Source organism: Stigmatopora nigra, chromosome 5 (genome assembly GCF_051989575.1).
Source record: "Stigmatopora nigra isolate UIUO_SnigA chromosome 5, RoL_Snig_1.1, whole genome shotgun sequence".
NCBI lineage: Eukaryota > Metazoa > Chordata > Actinopteri > Syngnathiformes > Syngnathidae > Stigmatopora > Stigmatopora nigra.
The window spans coordinates 1,163,279-1,177,943 of NC_135512.1; the positions used below are offsets into that span (position 1 = coordinate 1,163,279).

Below are 14,665 nucleotides of genomic sequence, written 5' to 3' on the forward strand. Positions count from 1 at the left end.
GGGTCAACGGCAGTATATACATATATATATATAATATACACTATGAAAGTCCTACCTCATAATTTTGGATCTTTTGTCCACCCAATTTCCCGCTATGACAACAGTATTATCATCATCTTTTATCTATATTCCTTATAAATCGTGATTTCTGGGTGTGTATGTTAAGATTCTCACGCTACGTTTGTCCAAACCATGCAACGTAGAGACTTGATTTTTTTTATGGTGGCCAGAAACGACTTTCGGAATCTAATAGACACTTTAAATCTTTTATTTGTTGAACACTCATTTTTCAAAATACATTTTTCTACCACTACCGCTTCCAATCATCTGCTGTTTGTCATTCAGGAGGAGACGCCGCTGTTCCTGGCGGCCCGCGAAGGCAGCTTCGAAGCAGCCCAAGTTCTCCTGGACCACTACTCCAATCGCGACATCACCGACCACCTGGACCGCCTCCCCAGGGACACGGCTCAAGAGCGGATGCACCACGACATCGTGCGCCTACTGGACCAGTACAACTTGGTCCACAGCCCCCACAACGGTCCAGGCCACATGGGCGGGAATTCCTCGGTCATGTGCGGGGCCAACGGGGCCGCCTTCATGGGCATGCGTCCCGGACCGCAGGGCAAGAAGAGCCGGCGGGGCGGCGCCAAAGCGGGAGGCGCCGCTTCCGGCGCCAAGGAGCCCAAAGACGTGAAGGCCAAGCGAAGAAAGAAGCCCGCCGGGGGCGAGGGTCCCGCCACGGGGGGCGGAGTCAAAGCGGCCGGCGGGATCCCCGAAAGCTCCGTCACCATGTCCCCCGTCGACTCCTTGGAATCGCCGCACTCGTACGGGGGCGAAGCTCCGCCCGGGGGTTCGGTCAATGCCACCTCGCCGCCCCTGGGGGCGGGTCCTGCAACCAGACCCATGCTACCGCCCGTTAGCCACATGCTGGGCCAACAACAACAACAACAACAGCAGCCATCTTGGGTGGGCGTTGGCAAACACGGCTACAACGCCCACGTCTTCGGCCTGTTGCAACACCCCATGGGCGGCGGCCACCGCGGGGTACCCCGACACCACGGCCAGGGGCCCATGCTGACCCCCATGAACGTCACCATGAGCCGGGAACAGCTCCCCCCTATCGTCACCTTCCAGATGATGCCCACCAACGGCGGTGGCGGCGTTGGCGGGCAGACCCTGATGAAGCAAACCCAGCAGGGCCACGTACAAGGCCCGCCTCCAAACCCCCAGGCGGGGCCCAACCGCCTCCACCACGCCCAAGGTCTCCTCTACCCGATGCCCGAGCAGATGAGCATGGGGCTATCCCACCCCGTGCACGCCATCAACCACGGCGGGGCGGCGCTTCCCTCCTACCCCCCCGTGCCCAGCCCGGTGGATAAGTACCCGACGCCGCCCTCCCAGCACAGCTTCACCCCGGCCGGCTCGGAAGGCGCCACCCCAGGCCACCCGCCGCAACCCCCCAACGAGCACCCCTACCTGACGCCTTCGCCGGAATCCCCGGACCCTTGGTCGTCGTCCTCGCCGCACTCCAACTCGGACTGGTCCGACGTCACCACCAGCCCCACCCCGCTGGGGAACGGCCACCACAACCACCACCACGCGGCGCCCCCTTCTGCACGCCGTACGCACATTCCCGAGCAGGCGCAGCTGGCGCCGCCCGCGCCACAGGGGGCGCCACCACCGGGCCTGGGGAGCAGGCAGGTGTTTGCGTAGAAGCACCCCCCTGTGGATTGGACTCGGCGGGAATGTCTCTTCCTCTGGCGGGTTGGAAGGAAAAACCGCACCGAGTCTTGGCGGACACTTACCCAATTCTAGCCTTCTCTCTTTGCACTTAAAAAACTGGTACAGTTTCCAAAACTTCCTCCCCCGAGCTAGAAATCAAACCCAGTGCCTGGACCGTTATAGCGATGAACTTGTCTCCGCCATTGATGGATAGACCAACAAACTCAACTGCCTTTAACCCTTTCACGTCTGGATTTACAAATGTATCCAGCACAAAGAATTATGGGTACGTGAATATTGTAATGAAGAAAATTTTTAAAAAAATGGAAAATTCTGAAAGAAATGAAAGATTTTTCCTTTTATTTTGAAAAAAAACTGGCAAAAATATGGATAATCATTTTTTAAAAATGATTCTTTAACCAATTTGGGGGTGCTATAAAATTGGTAAAATAATCTCATCTCATTTTCTGAAGTGCTTTATCATCACCAGGGCCGCGGGGGGTGCTGGAGCCTACCCCAGCTGACTTGGGGAACACCCTGATATGGTGGCTAGCCAATTACCAGGCTCCATTAGACAAAACAACCAATCACAGTCATTCCTAAAGGCAATTTAGCATAAATTAGCTTAGCATGCAATGGCAAACAGTCATCTTTCACTTCCATTATGCTAATTGCTATCGTATTTATGCTAAAAATAAACGCCTGTTCACATTGAAACCACTTTTTCTAATACCAGGCCAAGTTTATTACCCGGATTTTCTGTTACTTTTGAGACGATCTGAAGCTTTTTTTTTGCATGTTGCCAACAATCATAATCGCAAAGTTCAATGGACGTTATGTATTTTTATTTCTATTTTTTGGTTTTGCAGCATATTCTGTTCGTAAAGTCTGAGATTTTACTTGGCAAAGATTTTATAAAGGCTCTTTTTTTATATATTTGAATACCGTTCGCACTTGTTGAATGATTGTGAAAAAAAAAACTGTATTCTTTGATGTTTCTTCCTCCAAAACGATGTACTTTTTGTGCTAACTTGCAATCATTTTCTGCTCTATTTAGTCGCATATGCCAAGTTTGGAGCACCAATCAAAGTTTTTGCTGACTTTGCAAGTGTTTTTTGTTCCTGGAAAAATGTTTGGAAATGTTTTTATATCCTTTTTGAGGTACGAGGAAGACGCTCGAACGCGCTAACCGTCGTGCTAAATCGTCTTGATTCGTGAGAATGTTCTTCTCGAGTTCATTTTTTGGAAGGTGTGTATATAAAAATTGTTACTTTTCTTGTAGTGTTCGTATGAAGTAGTCGTGGGCGTGTTTGCTAAGCTCAAACTCGTGTTGACCAACGTCAACCATGTTTCATTTATGAATAAAAGATCCAATCATCTGATTGTCTTTTTATTGCTCCATGCTTTTATTTTATAGTAATATCTTTGTTATTTTTCCCCTTTCAAAAGGTCCTTTTAGTTTAATGAAATGTAAATACTACCGAATTTGTAATAATAGAATTTGTAGCGCCATTAGCTTTGATGATAGCATGAATTTGCTGCGTCATTACTTTGTCCGTCTAAAAGTCTTTATTTATCTTACATTTTATTTTTTTAAATGTTATGTCTATTCATACTTCTTAGCCAAACTCCCCGTTTAAGATACATTAATTATTAATTCCTTTACTCTATTTTGTATTTACTTGCAATGTAAAATCTTTACTTTTAAATATACTACAATAATTCATTCTATTTTAACTCAATTTCTGTCGTGCAGTTCGTTCACTCGCCTGTAAAGGTCAATTACTTATACTATAATTTAATAAAATAATTATTCAATAAATTACCTTTATTTTCCCTGCAACGTGTTTATAATTATTATTTAAAATTTTTAATATACTTCTATTGTAACACATTTTTTGTCTTGCAGTTCCCTAAATGGCCTTTCGGCGTCAGCCTAACGCAAATATCCCGTTCGGACTTTGCACATAACGAAGAAGAAATCCACGCGGAAGTAGTCCTTCTCTTCCTCCTTTTTATTTGATTAACCGAGAGAGCAAATCGACCGGACTATTATTTAATGTTTCGACGATGAATATCTAAATTAAAATGTTATTTATTAATGTCCTGACCGTCACAATGTGTACATTTCGGATGCTAATCGATGTCCACGTCTGGTCAACGGACGACAGGATGTAAACAGACGGTCGATAGCAAGAAAAAAGAAAGATAAACAAACGCATTTGGTGCTGCAACGAAACACTTTTCCTCTCTTTTATGTCTTCAAAACGGGATAAACATCGCTCTTGAGGTACGAATAACTTTTTCTCTTTCTTGGTTGTCCAAACAGACTTTTTCCAAAACATTTTTTTCATGTTAATGTTGTTTGGGATACTAAATTAACAATGTTTTTTAAGGGGGAAGGGGGTTGTTGGTCAGAAATGAACACCATGTTGTTTCCTTTCAGGTTCGTGGCTTTAATATGGCCTCGTCCTGGTTGAAGTACTTGTCCCTAGGGGTGTTGGTGTTCCAGACCACGTCCCTGGTGCTCATCATGCGTTACTCGCGGACCCTTCAGTCGGAGGGGCCACGATACCTGGCTTCGTCGGCTGTGGTGGTGGCCGAAGTCCTGAAGATCTTCATCTCCATGTTGCTCGTCTTTCGGGACCACAGTAAGTCGCTCTTTCTCGTGTTTGCTCTTTGGGACGCACCCATGTGTGTTTGATTTGATATTTGTTCTACCACACCATTTTTATGAGAGTTTGTTTTGGGGTGTGTATTTTGTATTCAGGTATGTTTGAGGGTTAAAGATTATTCATTTTTTTTAGCCTTATTTTTCTTGGAGATATTATAACCATTCAAATGATGATGGATTCATTGACCTGACAATTTGGTTTTAAATTAGTATTTTAATAATATTTGCACTGATTTAATTCGCCAAATTTCCCTATTTTGTTCTTTTTAAATTTTTTAAGTAGTTTTTTTATGTATTTCTATTTTTTTTTTTTAATGTATGTGTATAATTATTATTATTTATTATTTTTAAAACACAGTACATTGGAACATGGGATAGTCACTTTAACACCCAGGAAAATATTAATTAATTAAAATATATATTAAAAATAATAAGAAAAAAAATATATTTGGTCTAACCTAAAAAAATTTAGTCATTTTTTTTGTTTTGTTGGTTTGATGTTAAAAAAAAAATCCCAAAATGTGCATCCAAATTTCCTCATTCATTTGACAGTCCGTCCGCTTTCCAGTACAAATAAGTTTAATATTTAAAAAAATAATAACAATGGAAGCCTAACTTGTGTCGTTTTTCTGAACTCGCCGCCAGGTTACAGCGTGCGAGCGTTCAACAGCATCCTCCGCCAGGAGATCGCCAACAAGCCCCTGGAGACCCTCAAGCTGGTCATCCCTTCGGGAATCTACACCCTGCAGAACAACCTGCTCTACGTGGCCCTGTCCAACCTGGACGCCGCCACCTACCAGGTAGCGGCTCTCTCTCGGGGGGCGTGGCCTCGGTCGACATAGCCCGCCTCCGGCGCGCTGACTGTCTTTTCTTCCCGGCAGCTGACGTATCAGTTGAAGATCCTGACCACGGCTCTGTTCTCCGTGTCCATGCTGGGACGGCGGCTGGGGGTCTACCAGTGGCTCTCTTTGCTCATCCTCATGGCCGGGGTGGCTCTCGTGCAGGTAAAGGTCAACATGGGGTCAACCTTGGAAGTTGTAAACAAATATACAAGTGTATGTTTATGTGTATATGAGTATAGATATTTATATAGATATTTATATAGATATTTATAGAGATATTTATAGAGATATTTATAGAGATATTTGTATAGATATTTGTATAGATATTTGTATAGATATTTATATAGATATTTATATAGATATTTATATAGATATTTATATAGATATTTATATAGATGTTTATATAGATACTTACACAGATACTTAGACATATTCTTATACACAAATTCTTATATACAGATACTTATATACAGATACTTATATACAGATACTTATATACAGATACTTATATACAGATACTTATATACAGATACTTATATACAGATACTTATATACAGATACTTATATACAGATACTTATATACAGATACTTATATACAGATACTTATATACAGATACTTATATACAGATACTTATATACAGATACTTATATACAGATACTTATATACAGATACTTATATACAGATACTTACACAGATACTTACACAGATACTTACACAGATACTTATACACAGATACTTACACAGATACTTACACAGATACTTACACAGATACTGACAAAGATACTGATACAGATATTGATACAGATATTTATATAGATATAGATTGTATATACAGTGGTTGGGAAATTCTTCTCCAGTCAACCTCTCCTCGCTGACAGTGGCCGTCGGAATCCCCCGCCGAGACGGAGAAGGCCTCCGCGTCGGCCGGCTCGCAATTTGTGGGCGTGGCGGCCGTGTTGGTGGCGTGCTGCTCCAGCGGCTTTGCCGGCGTCTACTTTGAGAAGATCCTGAAGGAGAGCAAACAGAGCGTCTGGATCCGCAACATCCAGCTGGGTGAGTCAGAGTTTGCTCGCGTCGGCCATCCCTGGCCACCGCCATTCAACGCCATTGCGTTTCAGGGATGTTCTGCCTGCTGTTTGCCTTTTTTACCATGCTGAGCGTGGACGCAGACAAGGTTTTCCAGTCGGGAATGTTCCAGGGCTACAACAAGGTCACCTGCGCCGTGGTCACCTTACAGGTGGGTCTCGCCGTCGGGAGGAGGAGGGGCTTCTTTTCCATCTAAGCCGTCCCCATTGATCGCTTTCTTTCAGGACAGTGATGGCAAACATATTTATTATATTTTTAACCCCTCCCCCTGCTTTATTCAGGCCTTGGGCGGTCTGGTGGTGGCGGCGGTCATCAAATACGCCGACAATATCCTGAAAGGCTTCGCCACGTCGCTGTCCATCATCGTCTCTACGCTCATTTCCTATTTTTGGCTGCAGGATTTCGACCCCACGGGGTAAGATTTGATTATTTACCTTCCAGATTGCATGTTTGGATTTCAATGCTACAAGTAGCTCATTTTGCTAAATTAGCCACACTCCATCCATTGATATTGACACACCATATAACAATTTTAACCATTTTTTTGCCTGATGACATTTCACTTTTTTTGTGATTATAGTGACAAATGCCGTTTGGGTCGAGTCTAATTTTTTTTTGTCCGCAGTGTCTTTTTCCTGGGCGCCGTCCTGGTCATTGTGGCCACGTTCCTCTACGGTTATGAAGGCAAGGCGGCCCCCAACCCAAGTCGGGCGTGAGAGGGGGCGGGGCCAAAGAAGGAAAAAGTGTCATTCTCAATGGGGTAGAAGTCGGGGAGAAAAAAAAGCTCCAGCGAACCCAAAGTGCCTCAAGTGGTGGTGGGCGGGAACACACACATTTTTTTTTTTTTTGCAGAATACTTCCGTCTGATGATGGAAAACTTTCTATTTCCAAAAAGACAAAATATTGCATTCCAATCTCAAATTTTTGTTGAAAATTTGGCCTAATTTTAAAAATACTTTTTTTGGACCAAAACATAACAAAAAAACATAAACCAGGAAAGATCTTATAGGGGTCCTTCATGGCAAAAAAACTTGGCGGAAGATGGCTGCCGACCATCCCTGTTCTCATGGATTGGACGTCAATTGCCGTCCATGCAAGTATGTACTTTAACGTTGAAAGGATTTTCCTGGAAGAAAAATTTTGGCCGCTGTTTTGGGGGGCGATGTTACTAAGCAACTGTTGGTCAAATCTACTGTACACTGAAAGTATTTACGTAGTTATTACAAAGAGTTATTCGATAAATATATGTAAATAATGGGATGTTTAGCCTAAGCAGGTGAATTGAAATCAGCTAATTCAACGACTCGTCTAATTTATTGTCAGTGATGCAGTTCATTTGAGGTTGTTTTTTTTTAAATTGCTGGTCAGAGATTCAAAAGGCTTTATTTTCAGAGCCTTGTCAAAGGAATTGTATGGTTTGATGTTTATCATGCTGTTTGTTTGTGGGGATGGCTTTATTCTTGGCTCAATGTCTACCAAGAGAATCTTTTTATAAAGGTGGGAAACTTGTGACAGGCTTTGCTGGTTTTTTTACGGGGTAAAAATAAGGACAAAAAATCATTCAATAGCTGAAACCCGACGGAAAAACGAAAAAATTAGCATAAGTTAGCTAATTTACTAATAACCGCTAATATTGGTCGTCACTGACAGTGGACTAACGTTAAGTTTCCCCTTTTTAGCTCGCTAAAACGTAAAATGAATGAAAACATAACGGGTAAACTATCTTTATTATAAAGAATCCTTATCCTGTCATATTTTTTTAAGCAAATATGTTTTTTTTTACTAAAGAATGGAACTTCATTACATTGTCAGAAACGTCGATTTTTCAAAGTACTACATAAACTCGTATGTGAACAATATAAAAGCGCCTCGCCGTCGTTCGCTAGTCTTTTAATTTGAAGCCCACTCAACATCGCACGTCATTTCCACGCGGAAGTGAGTGACTACTTGAAAACTCGCCTGAACAAGCTGAACAACTTGTTTGTTTTTGACACCAAGTGTATTTCATAATACATTGAGATGGTATGTACTTCATGTCTTTTTTGGCATATATACCTTTTAGTCAGGCCAAATCCTAATCTGCTAATTGCTAAATAAACTATCTTCTATATTTTACAGAGGCGTCTCAACAGTACGATTCCTTACGTATTTTTTAAGTACTAGATCTAATGAAACATACTAAATAAAATGACTATATTTACCTCAAATGCACCCAAGGCCAGTTTTTACAAGCTAATAAAATGGGAATATCTTATTATGGTTGTATAATGACAATAAACTCCTTAAATGAAATACTTTTACTTTTCAAACTCCCCTTCACTTCCTGTTTATAAACATAAATTTATGTTTTTTTTTCCTGCAGGTTTCCACTGATGTCAAATCACTGATCCAAAGGTTTTACCAGCTTCAGTCCGAGCGTCTGGAAGCCTACCGACTCTTTGAGGAGTAAGTTTGCATTCTGTTTGTCAATATAAGTTGCTGACAAACACAGCAGAGTTTTAAACAAGTGTTTGTTTGTGTGGGGTCAGAGGTCACGAGGCCTACTTGAAGACAGGCCCCCACTACGATTTTGAGCACTACAAGCAGCTGGTGCACCAAATCACGTTGGCCTTCAGTGGCATCTCCAATGAAGTTCTGGAAATCAAGGACAAGTTTCAGATCCACTTGGACCGGCCCGACCTATCAGAGCACATCGAAAAGCTGCAGTGCAAAGAGAAGCAAAAACTACAGTTGGTAAATACTAAGACAATTTGTAAATACTTTCCAGATATTCACACTTTCCTCTATCTTCAAACTTTGCAACACAAAAAAAAATACACTTAGTTTTCAGTCTCTTTGAAGTGACTATTCACAATTAAACCACAAGAGGGTGTCACATTTCAGAATATACTGTATTCTATTTATCATTTTAAAAAAAGTAATTTTCCTACTTTTTTACTTCAACATAAGTATTTATGAAAATATATTGTACATTTTACAATACAGTCCTATAATTCTTTGTACTTTTTTTACTTGAACATTTAAAAACATTGTGTATATATACGTATTATTTCCTATCGGTTCATGTTAATGAAATTCAACATTTGTCCGCCAGAGGGAAGCATATTTTAAAATGCAGTGCTCTTTTTGTGCAAAAATCTACTTTTTTCCTAATTTGTGGCTATTTTTTCACCTAATTTTGAGTGACTGATAGCATTTAATTTCTCTTTTTCTCCACCGTGTCCAGACGGCTCAGCTTCAACTGGCCAGGCAGCAAGCACAGGACCACCCAGAAGAAGGAGAGGCAATTCAGGAGAAGATCCATGAGCTCAAAAACCAGTAGGAGCATCCTCGCCACAATTTACGCTTATTAATTATGAAAAATATCCCGTTTGAGGTTGTCGTGTGTTTTTTTTTCAGGATCATCAAGATCAAAGAAGAGCTCAGTGAAGTCATGCAGGATTTTAAGTATGACTCAGAGGAGACCGATTGACCCCATTTGGCCCAATTCCCGACACTCATTCTATATTTAATGAATTCATTGTAAATATGTTCAAATGCAGCTAAATTATTCAAACAAAATGTATAGAAGAGTTTGTTTACATGGCAGCATTTCATTGTCCCTTTGATTTTGCCATGGCGAGGCTTTATAAAAACAATGCATTGTAATGTTTTAATTATTTTTCAATGAAAAAAAATGTTTAAAAAAATCAGAGGAAACAATAAGATTTAATTGGAATTTAGACAATATTTTATTTTTAAATCGTAGAAAGGGCAGCTGTACATTTGTTTTTCTATTTATTAACCAAAAATTCAAAAAGTGAGGTCTATTGCGGTCAATGGCAGCCAATGTGTCCAAATACAAAGTCATGGAATGTGTCAAACTAAACTAAACACATTCACAATTTGCCCCCAAAAGTCGTCATTGTTGTTAAATAACGTGTTTTAACCCAAGTCCTACATTTAACGTGACCAATTTGCAACGATTATACGATGTCGGACATTTTTTATTTGTAACGTGATACCTTTCATGTCAATAGGCGAAAATAAATCTCACAGGTAAAACCCAAGTTTAATAATTTAATTACACAACAAATAAAACAGGAAATGTTTCCATTTTTATTTCCCTACGTTCATGATAGTCGTCGAAAGTCGGCGCCGCTGTCGAAAAGTCGACGCAACAGGTGGGCTTGGAAAGTCCCAGCCGTTCGCGAAGGCGTCACCCGCAGGAAAAAAAAGCGGAAGTGTCCACCTCCCGTGAAGGCATCAGCTGTGTCTTCAGTGTTCTTTCTCGCCCCCCGAACAACAAGAGCAACAGAAGCAACTGCTGTCACCACCGCCACCATGTTGGTTCAAAAAGTCGGCTTGTATCTCCGCACCGGCGTCATGTTAGTTTTCGTGATCTGCTTGAGCGTCTTCCTCCGCGCCATGCACTGGATCTCGCCGGCCTTGGCCAAGAAAGCCATCGTGAAGATGAACCGGGACACCACCATGAACGAGAACCCCAAGTTTACTTTTGATGACTGGGGGCCCACCTTCTTGTCCTACCAGTTCATCCGAACCGTGTCGGAGCACATGTGGTCTTCGCTGGGGCAGAAGGCGTTCGTCGGGGGGCGAGCTCCGGACTCGCCCGTGGTCACCATGGACCAACGAGAGACGTCCATCGGGAACTTCTTCAACGGTAAGTGAGGGTTCCAACAGGAGTTTTGTCTTCCATTTTTCATTTTTATGTTTTGTTTTATGCGTGTTGGGAAGCAAAATGGAAGGTTGGTGTTTTATGCGCAGCTGGAGTTAACGACATAATCAACAGGCGACGCCGACTCGAACGCACCTGCGACAAACATTTTTGTAATTAAAATGCTTTCGTGACTTTTTTCTATTCTGAATTTTTCACTAAAACGTAATATTGAATTATCTCATCGTGCAATATTAATCTCTTATTTTTAAGGAAAAATATGATGTACTAATCGATTTTTTTGTAGTAGCGTGTACAATATCTAATTTTATTTAGTTTAAAAAAACGTACGTAACATTTATTTCATTAATGCTATGTTTTTTTTCTCAATAGATACAATAAATTTGTCAGTCATGTTCAAACTCAACTTCATTCAATATTTAATTGTTTTTTTAATTGTTATTTAAAATGAGCTAAAACTAATCTAATGTAAAAGTTCGCTTTTTGAAATTATTTCTTAGTCAAATTTCATGTTCTGAATATATTCTGTTTTAAATGAATTTCACATGGCCTGTTGAACAAAAAGTATGAAATAAATATATCTTTTCATAATTTATTGGAGCTCGAACCTGATTTTAAAACCTTCCAATTTTTTGTTGACAATTTAAATTTGTTGTTAAAAAAAACAAACACAAAATATAATTTATTGTTCATGAATTTACATCCGAACCATTGAATAATTTCACCCCAAAAGTCTTTAAGTCATAAAAAAAAAAACCAAAAAAACAACTAATTTTTATCCGTTTGTCCGCAGGTTGTCGTCCACTGGTGCTGAATTTTGGCAGCTGCACCTGACCTCCGTTTATGTTCAAACTGGACGCCTTCAAGCAGCTGGTGCGCGATTTTGGCCACGTGGCCGACTTTCTGGTGGTTTACATCGAGGAGGCGCATTCTACCGGTGAGCCCGGAATTTCCTCCTTGTTTTTGGCCAGAATTTCCTTAGTTTTTGGTCACTTTCTTTTCAATTTTTTTGGGTGGCTTCATCTTAATTTTGAGTCAATTTTTGGTTTTCTGCCTCTTCATTTTGGGGCATTTTTTTGGGTTGTGTCCTCTTGATTTTGGGGTATTTTTTGGGTTCACTTCAACTTGTTTTTGGTGCATTTTTTGGGTTATTCCTCTTGATTTTTCAGGTCACCTCTTAATTTTGGGACATTGGGTTACCTCTTGATTTTGGGGCATTTTTTGGGTCACCTCCTCTTGATTTTTGGGGCATTTTTTTGGTTCTACGCCTTTTGATTTTGGGGTATTTTTTGGGTTCACTTCATCTTAATTTTGGTGCATTTTTATGGTCATTCCTCTTGATTTTTCAGGTCACCCTTTTAATTTTGGGGCATTTTTTGGGTCACCTCCTGATTTTGGGGCATTTTTTGGGGGGTTGCTTCATGTTTATGAGTTAGGGTTGACTGATCTTGATTTTGGAGAATTTTTTTGGGTATTTTTGATTATTTATTTGGTTTTTTTACATAAATATTGACTGTTGCATTGGTCCATTTCAGACAGCTGGGCCTTCAGCAACAACATCCAAGTGAAGAAGCACGGCAGCCTTGGGGAGCGTCTGTCCGCCGCTGAAATTCTCCTGAAGGAGGATCCGTTGTGCCCCTTGGTGGTGGACCCCATGAGCAACGTGGCTTCCGTGGAATACGGCGCCCAACCCGAGAGACTCTACGTGCTGCACAAGGGCAACGTGCTCTACAAGGTAAGAATCCCTTCATTATTATTATTACTACTCTGAGAAAGCCTGTTAGCTAGCAAATAGCATAATGAGCTAGCTACTGTAAGAAGTCAACTGCATCAATGGCCGAGCCCTGGTTCAAATCAAATTGTGGCAAATTTCGTCGTTTTCGATAATATCCAAACGTCGTCCGCAAAAAATAATCTAACCACTCGGCGTCCGGCCGCTTTAATGCGGGTAACACTCCAAACTGATCGGCAGTACACTACCTAACCCTAATGATAGCCACTAGCGACTGACGTAATTTTTATGTTTTTTTTGTGTTTCTAATGGGCGAACAGGTGGTTAGTGTGTGGGCCTTACAGTTCTAGGGTCGAGGGTTCGAACCCAGCTGGGTCATCATCAATGTGTGGAGTTTATATGTTCGCCCTGGGCTTGCTTGGGTTTTCTCTAGGTACTCTGCTTTCCTCCCACATTCCAAAAAAGCTAGGCTAGTTGGATGCTAACTTGCCCTTAGCAATGAGGTTTTGGTTGCTTGTCTCCTTTTGCGCCGTGATTGGCCACCCACCGATTCAGGGTGTCCACCACCCGGTGTTCCTTGTGAGCTGGGATAGGCTCCAGCACCCCCCTCAGTGATTAGCGGTTCTGAAAATGAAGAAATGGTGCTCCCTTGTTTGTGGCTAGCAATAACAATGATGGGGCGACTGTGCCTTGCAGGGCGGCATGGGGCCCTCTGGCTACAAACCGCAAGAAGTGCGTGCCGTCCTGGAGAAGATGAAGTAGGATGGATGGACGGACGGACGATGGGTCGCGGAGTGGTCCCGACGGATCTCGACCCCGTCCGCGTTTCTGGGTGACGGCTACGGACGAAAACCTCGGGATTCCGTGGCCCGATGGAGCGAAACGTGGACTTTGAGATGGAGTCGGTCGGGATGACCCCAACGACGAATGGTCACCGCCGCTGGGCGTCCAATCCGTTGGAAGCGAGTGGTCGCTTCGGATGGATTGGATGTTGACAAGTGAGGAACTTGAGTTGCTTTGTTTGGATTGGAAGGCTAGTCTTTTGTTTTTGTTGTTTTCTTTTTATCATTCGACATGATTTATATTAAAAAAACATTCCCAAATTCCGCAAAAATGTGATAAATTGAAAGCTGACAAACTAAGACGTTTTTTTTTTAGTTTTTTTTGTGTGTGCTAATGATAAAAGTTTTACATGGTGGAGTAAGTGGGATGTTCCCATGGCTTTGACACGGGGTGGGCGACTTTTTACATGACGACGACAGCGCAAAAAGCGCCGATTTGGCGACCGGCTGTCCTTTGAAGACGCTAAAGTTCCCATTTTGTGACACCGTTTGGCAACATTCCTTCCGCCATGAAATCAGATTATCGCAATAAACCTTTTTGCTTTGCAGTACACTATCAGTCTCTCATTCCTCTTTATTTTTCAACCTGTACGAGTACAAGCTTGCAAACAATGGCTAGCAATCACTGTAGTTATAAAAAAAACTAAACAAAATGGCGATTAATAATATTACAAAATGTGTGTAAATAATTCAGAAAATTATCCGAGGAGTCTAAAATGTTTTTTTTTGACATTTTAAAGGGAGGAAATTTTGTCAAAAGCGCTGACTTATAAGAATACATATTATAAATACAAAAATAAATTTATTTTAATTATATATTTTTGGATCATTTTGTAATTTAATATATAATTCATTATTTTACGGTAATTTAAAAAAATCATTTTATTTAATTGTATATATTTTTTTAAGTTTCTGAACCACTCATACCCCCAAGGCTCACAGGGGGTGCTGCAGCTGATCTCCACTTACTATGTTCCGTATTTGATGGTTATCCAATGGCACCAAGAGACAAACAACCAATCCCTCATAGCTAGGAACAAATTAGCATCCAATTAGCCTAGCATGCTATTTTTTTAATGTGGGAGGAAATG

The 14,665-nt window shown here is 41.5% G+C and overlaps 4 protein-coding genes across 4 annotated transcripts in view; all 4 read left to right on the forward strand.

Annotated features, from left to right (window-relative positions):
• notch2 (notch receptor 2) overlaps positions 1 to 3,101 on the forward strand; it is a 43,755-nt gene extending 40,654 nt beyond the window's left edge. Inside the window, exon 36 of the mRNA XM_077716822.1 lies at positions 346 to 3,101. Within this exon, the coding sequence (XP_077572948.1) occupies positions 346 to 1,713 (1,368 nt within the window). The 3' untranslated portion in view covers positions 1,714 to 3,101. The remainder of the gene's footprint in view (positions 1 to 345) is intronic.
• A 598-nt stretch (positions 3,102 to 3,699) lies between these two features.
• LOC144196605 (UDP-N-acetylglucosamine transporter-like) lies at positions 3,700 to 7,745 on the forward strand. The gene is made up of 8 exons (XM_077716945.1): positions 3,700 to 4,012; positions 4,169 to 4,373; positions 5,042 to 5,196; positions 5,278 to 5,400; positions 6,118 to 6,292; positions 6,358 to 6,476; positions 6,607 to 6,740; positions 6,951 to 7,745. Exons 2-8 carry the CDS (start codon positions 4,184 to 4,186, stop codon positions 7,039 to 7,041), a joined length of 987 nt encoding a protein of 328 aa, XP_077573071.1. The 5' UTR covers positions 3,700 to 4,012; positions 4,169 to 4,183; the 3' UTR covers positions 7,042 to 7,745.
• A 449-nt stretch (positions 7,746 to 8,194) lies between these two features.
• rex1bd (required for excision 1-B domain containing) lies at positions 8,195 to 10,202 on the forward strand. The gene is made up of 5 exons (XM_077717423.1): positions 8,195 to 8,347; positions 8,688 to 8,770; positions 8,854 to 9,058; positions 9,552 to 9,643; positions 9,725 to 10,202. The coding sequence occupies exons 1-5, from the start codon at positions 8,345 to 8,347 to the stop codon at positions 9,795 to 9,797; spliced, it is 456 nt and encodes a 151-aa protein (XP_077573549.1). The 5' UTR covers positions 8,195 to 8,344; the 3' UTR covers positions 9,798 to 10,202.
• Positions 10,203 to 10,473: 271 nt separating this feature from the next.
• dio1 (iodothyronine deiodinase 1) lies at positions 10,474 to 14,127 on the forward strand. The gene is made up of 4 exons (XM_077717908.1): positions 10,474 to 10,985; positions 11,794 to 11,937; positions 12,536 to 12,735; positions 13,429 to 14,127. Exons 1-4 carry the CDS (start codon positions 10,649 to 10,651, stop codon positions 13,492 to 13,494), a joined length of 747 nt encoding a protein of 248 aa, XP_077574034.1. The 5' UTR covers positions 10,474 to 10,648; the 3' UTR covers positions 13,495 to 14,127.
• Positions 14,128 to 14,665: the final 538 nt, after the last annotated feature.

Excerpts from the sequence above, each read along its gene's own strand:
- LOC144196605 (XM_077716945.1), top strand. The coding sequence starts at position 4,184 with ATGGCCTCGTCCTGGTTGAAGTACTTGTCCCTAGGGGTGTTGGTGTTC. Across the intron at positions 4,374-5,041 it reads GCTCGTCTTTCGGGACCACA|GTTACAGCGTGCGAGCGTTC; the intron begins GTAAGTCGCTCT and ends ACTCGCCGCCAG. Across the intron at positions 5,401-6,117 it reads CCGGGGTGGCTCTCGTGCAG|TGGCCGTCGGAATCCCCCGC; the intron begins GTAAAGGTCAAC and ends CCTCGCTGACAG.
- rex1bd (XM_077717423.1), top strand. Across the intron at positions 9,059-9,551 it reads AGAAGCAAAAACTACAGTTG|ACGGCTCAGCTTCAACTGGC; the intron begins GTAAATACTAAG and ends CACCGTGTCCAG. Across the intron at positions 9,644-9,724 it reads ATCCATGAGCTCAAAAACCA|GATCATCAAGATCAAAGAAG; the intron begins GTAGGAGCATCC and ends TTTTTTTTTCAG.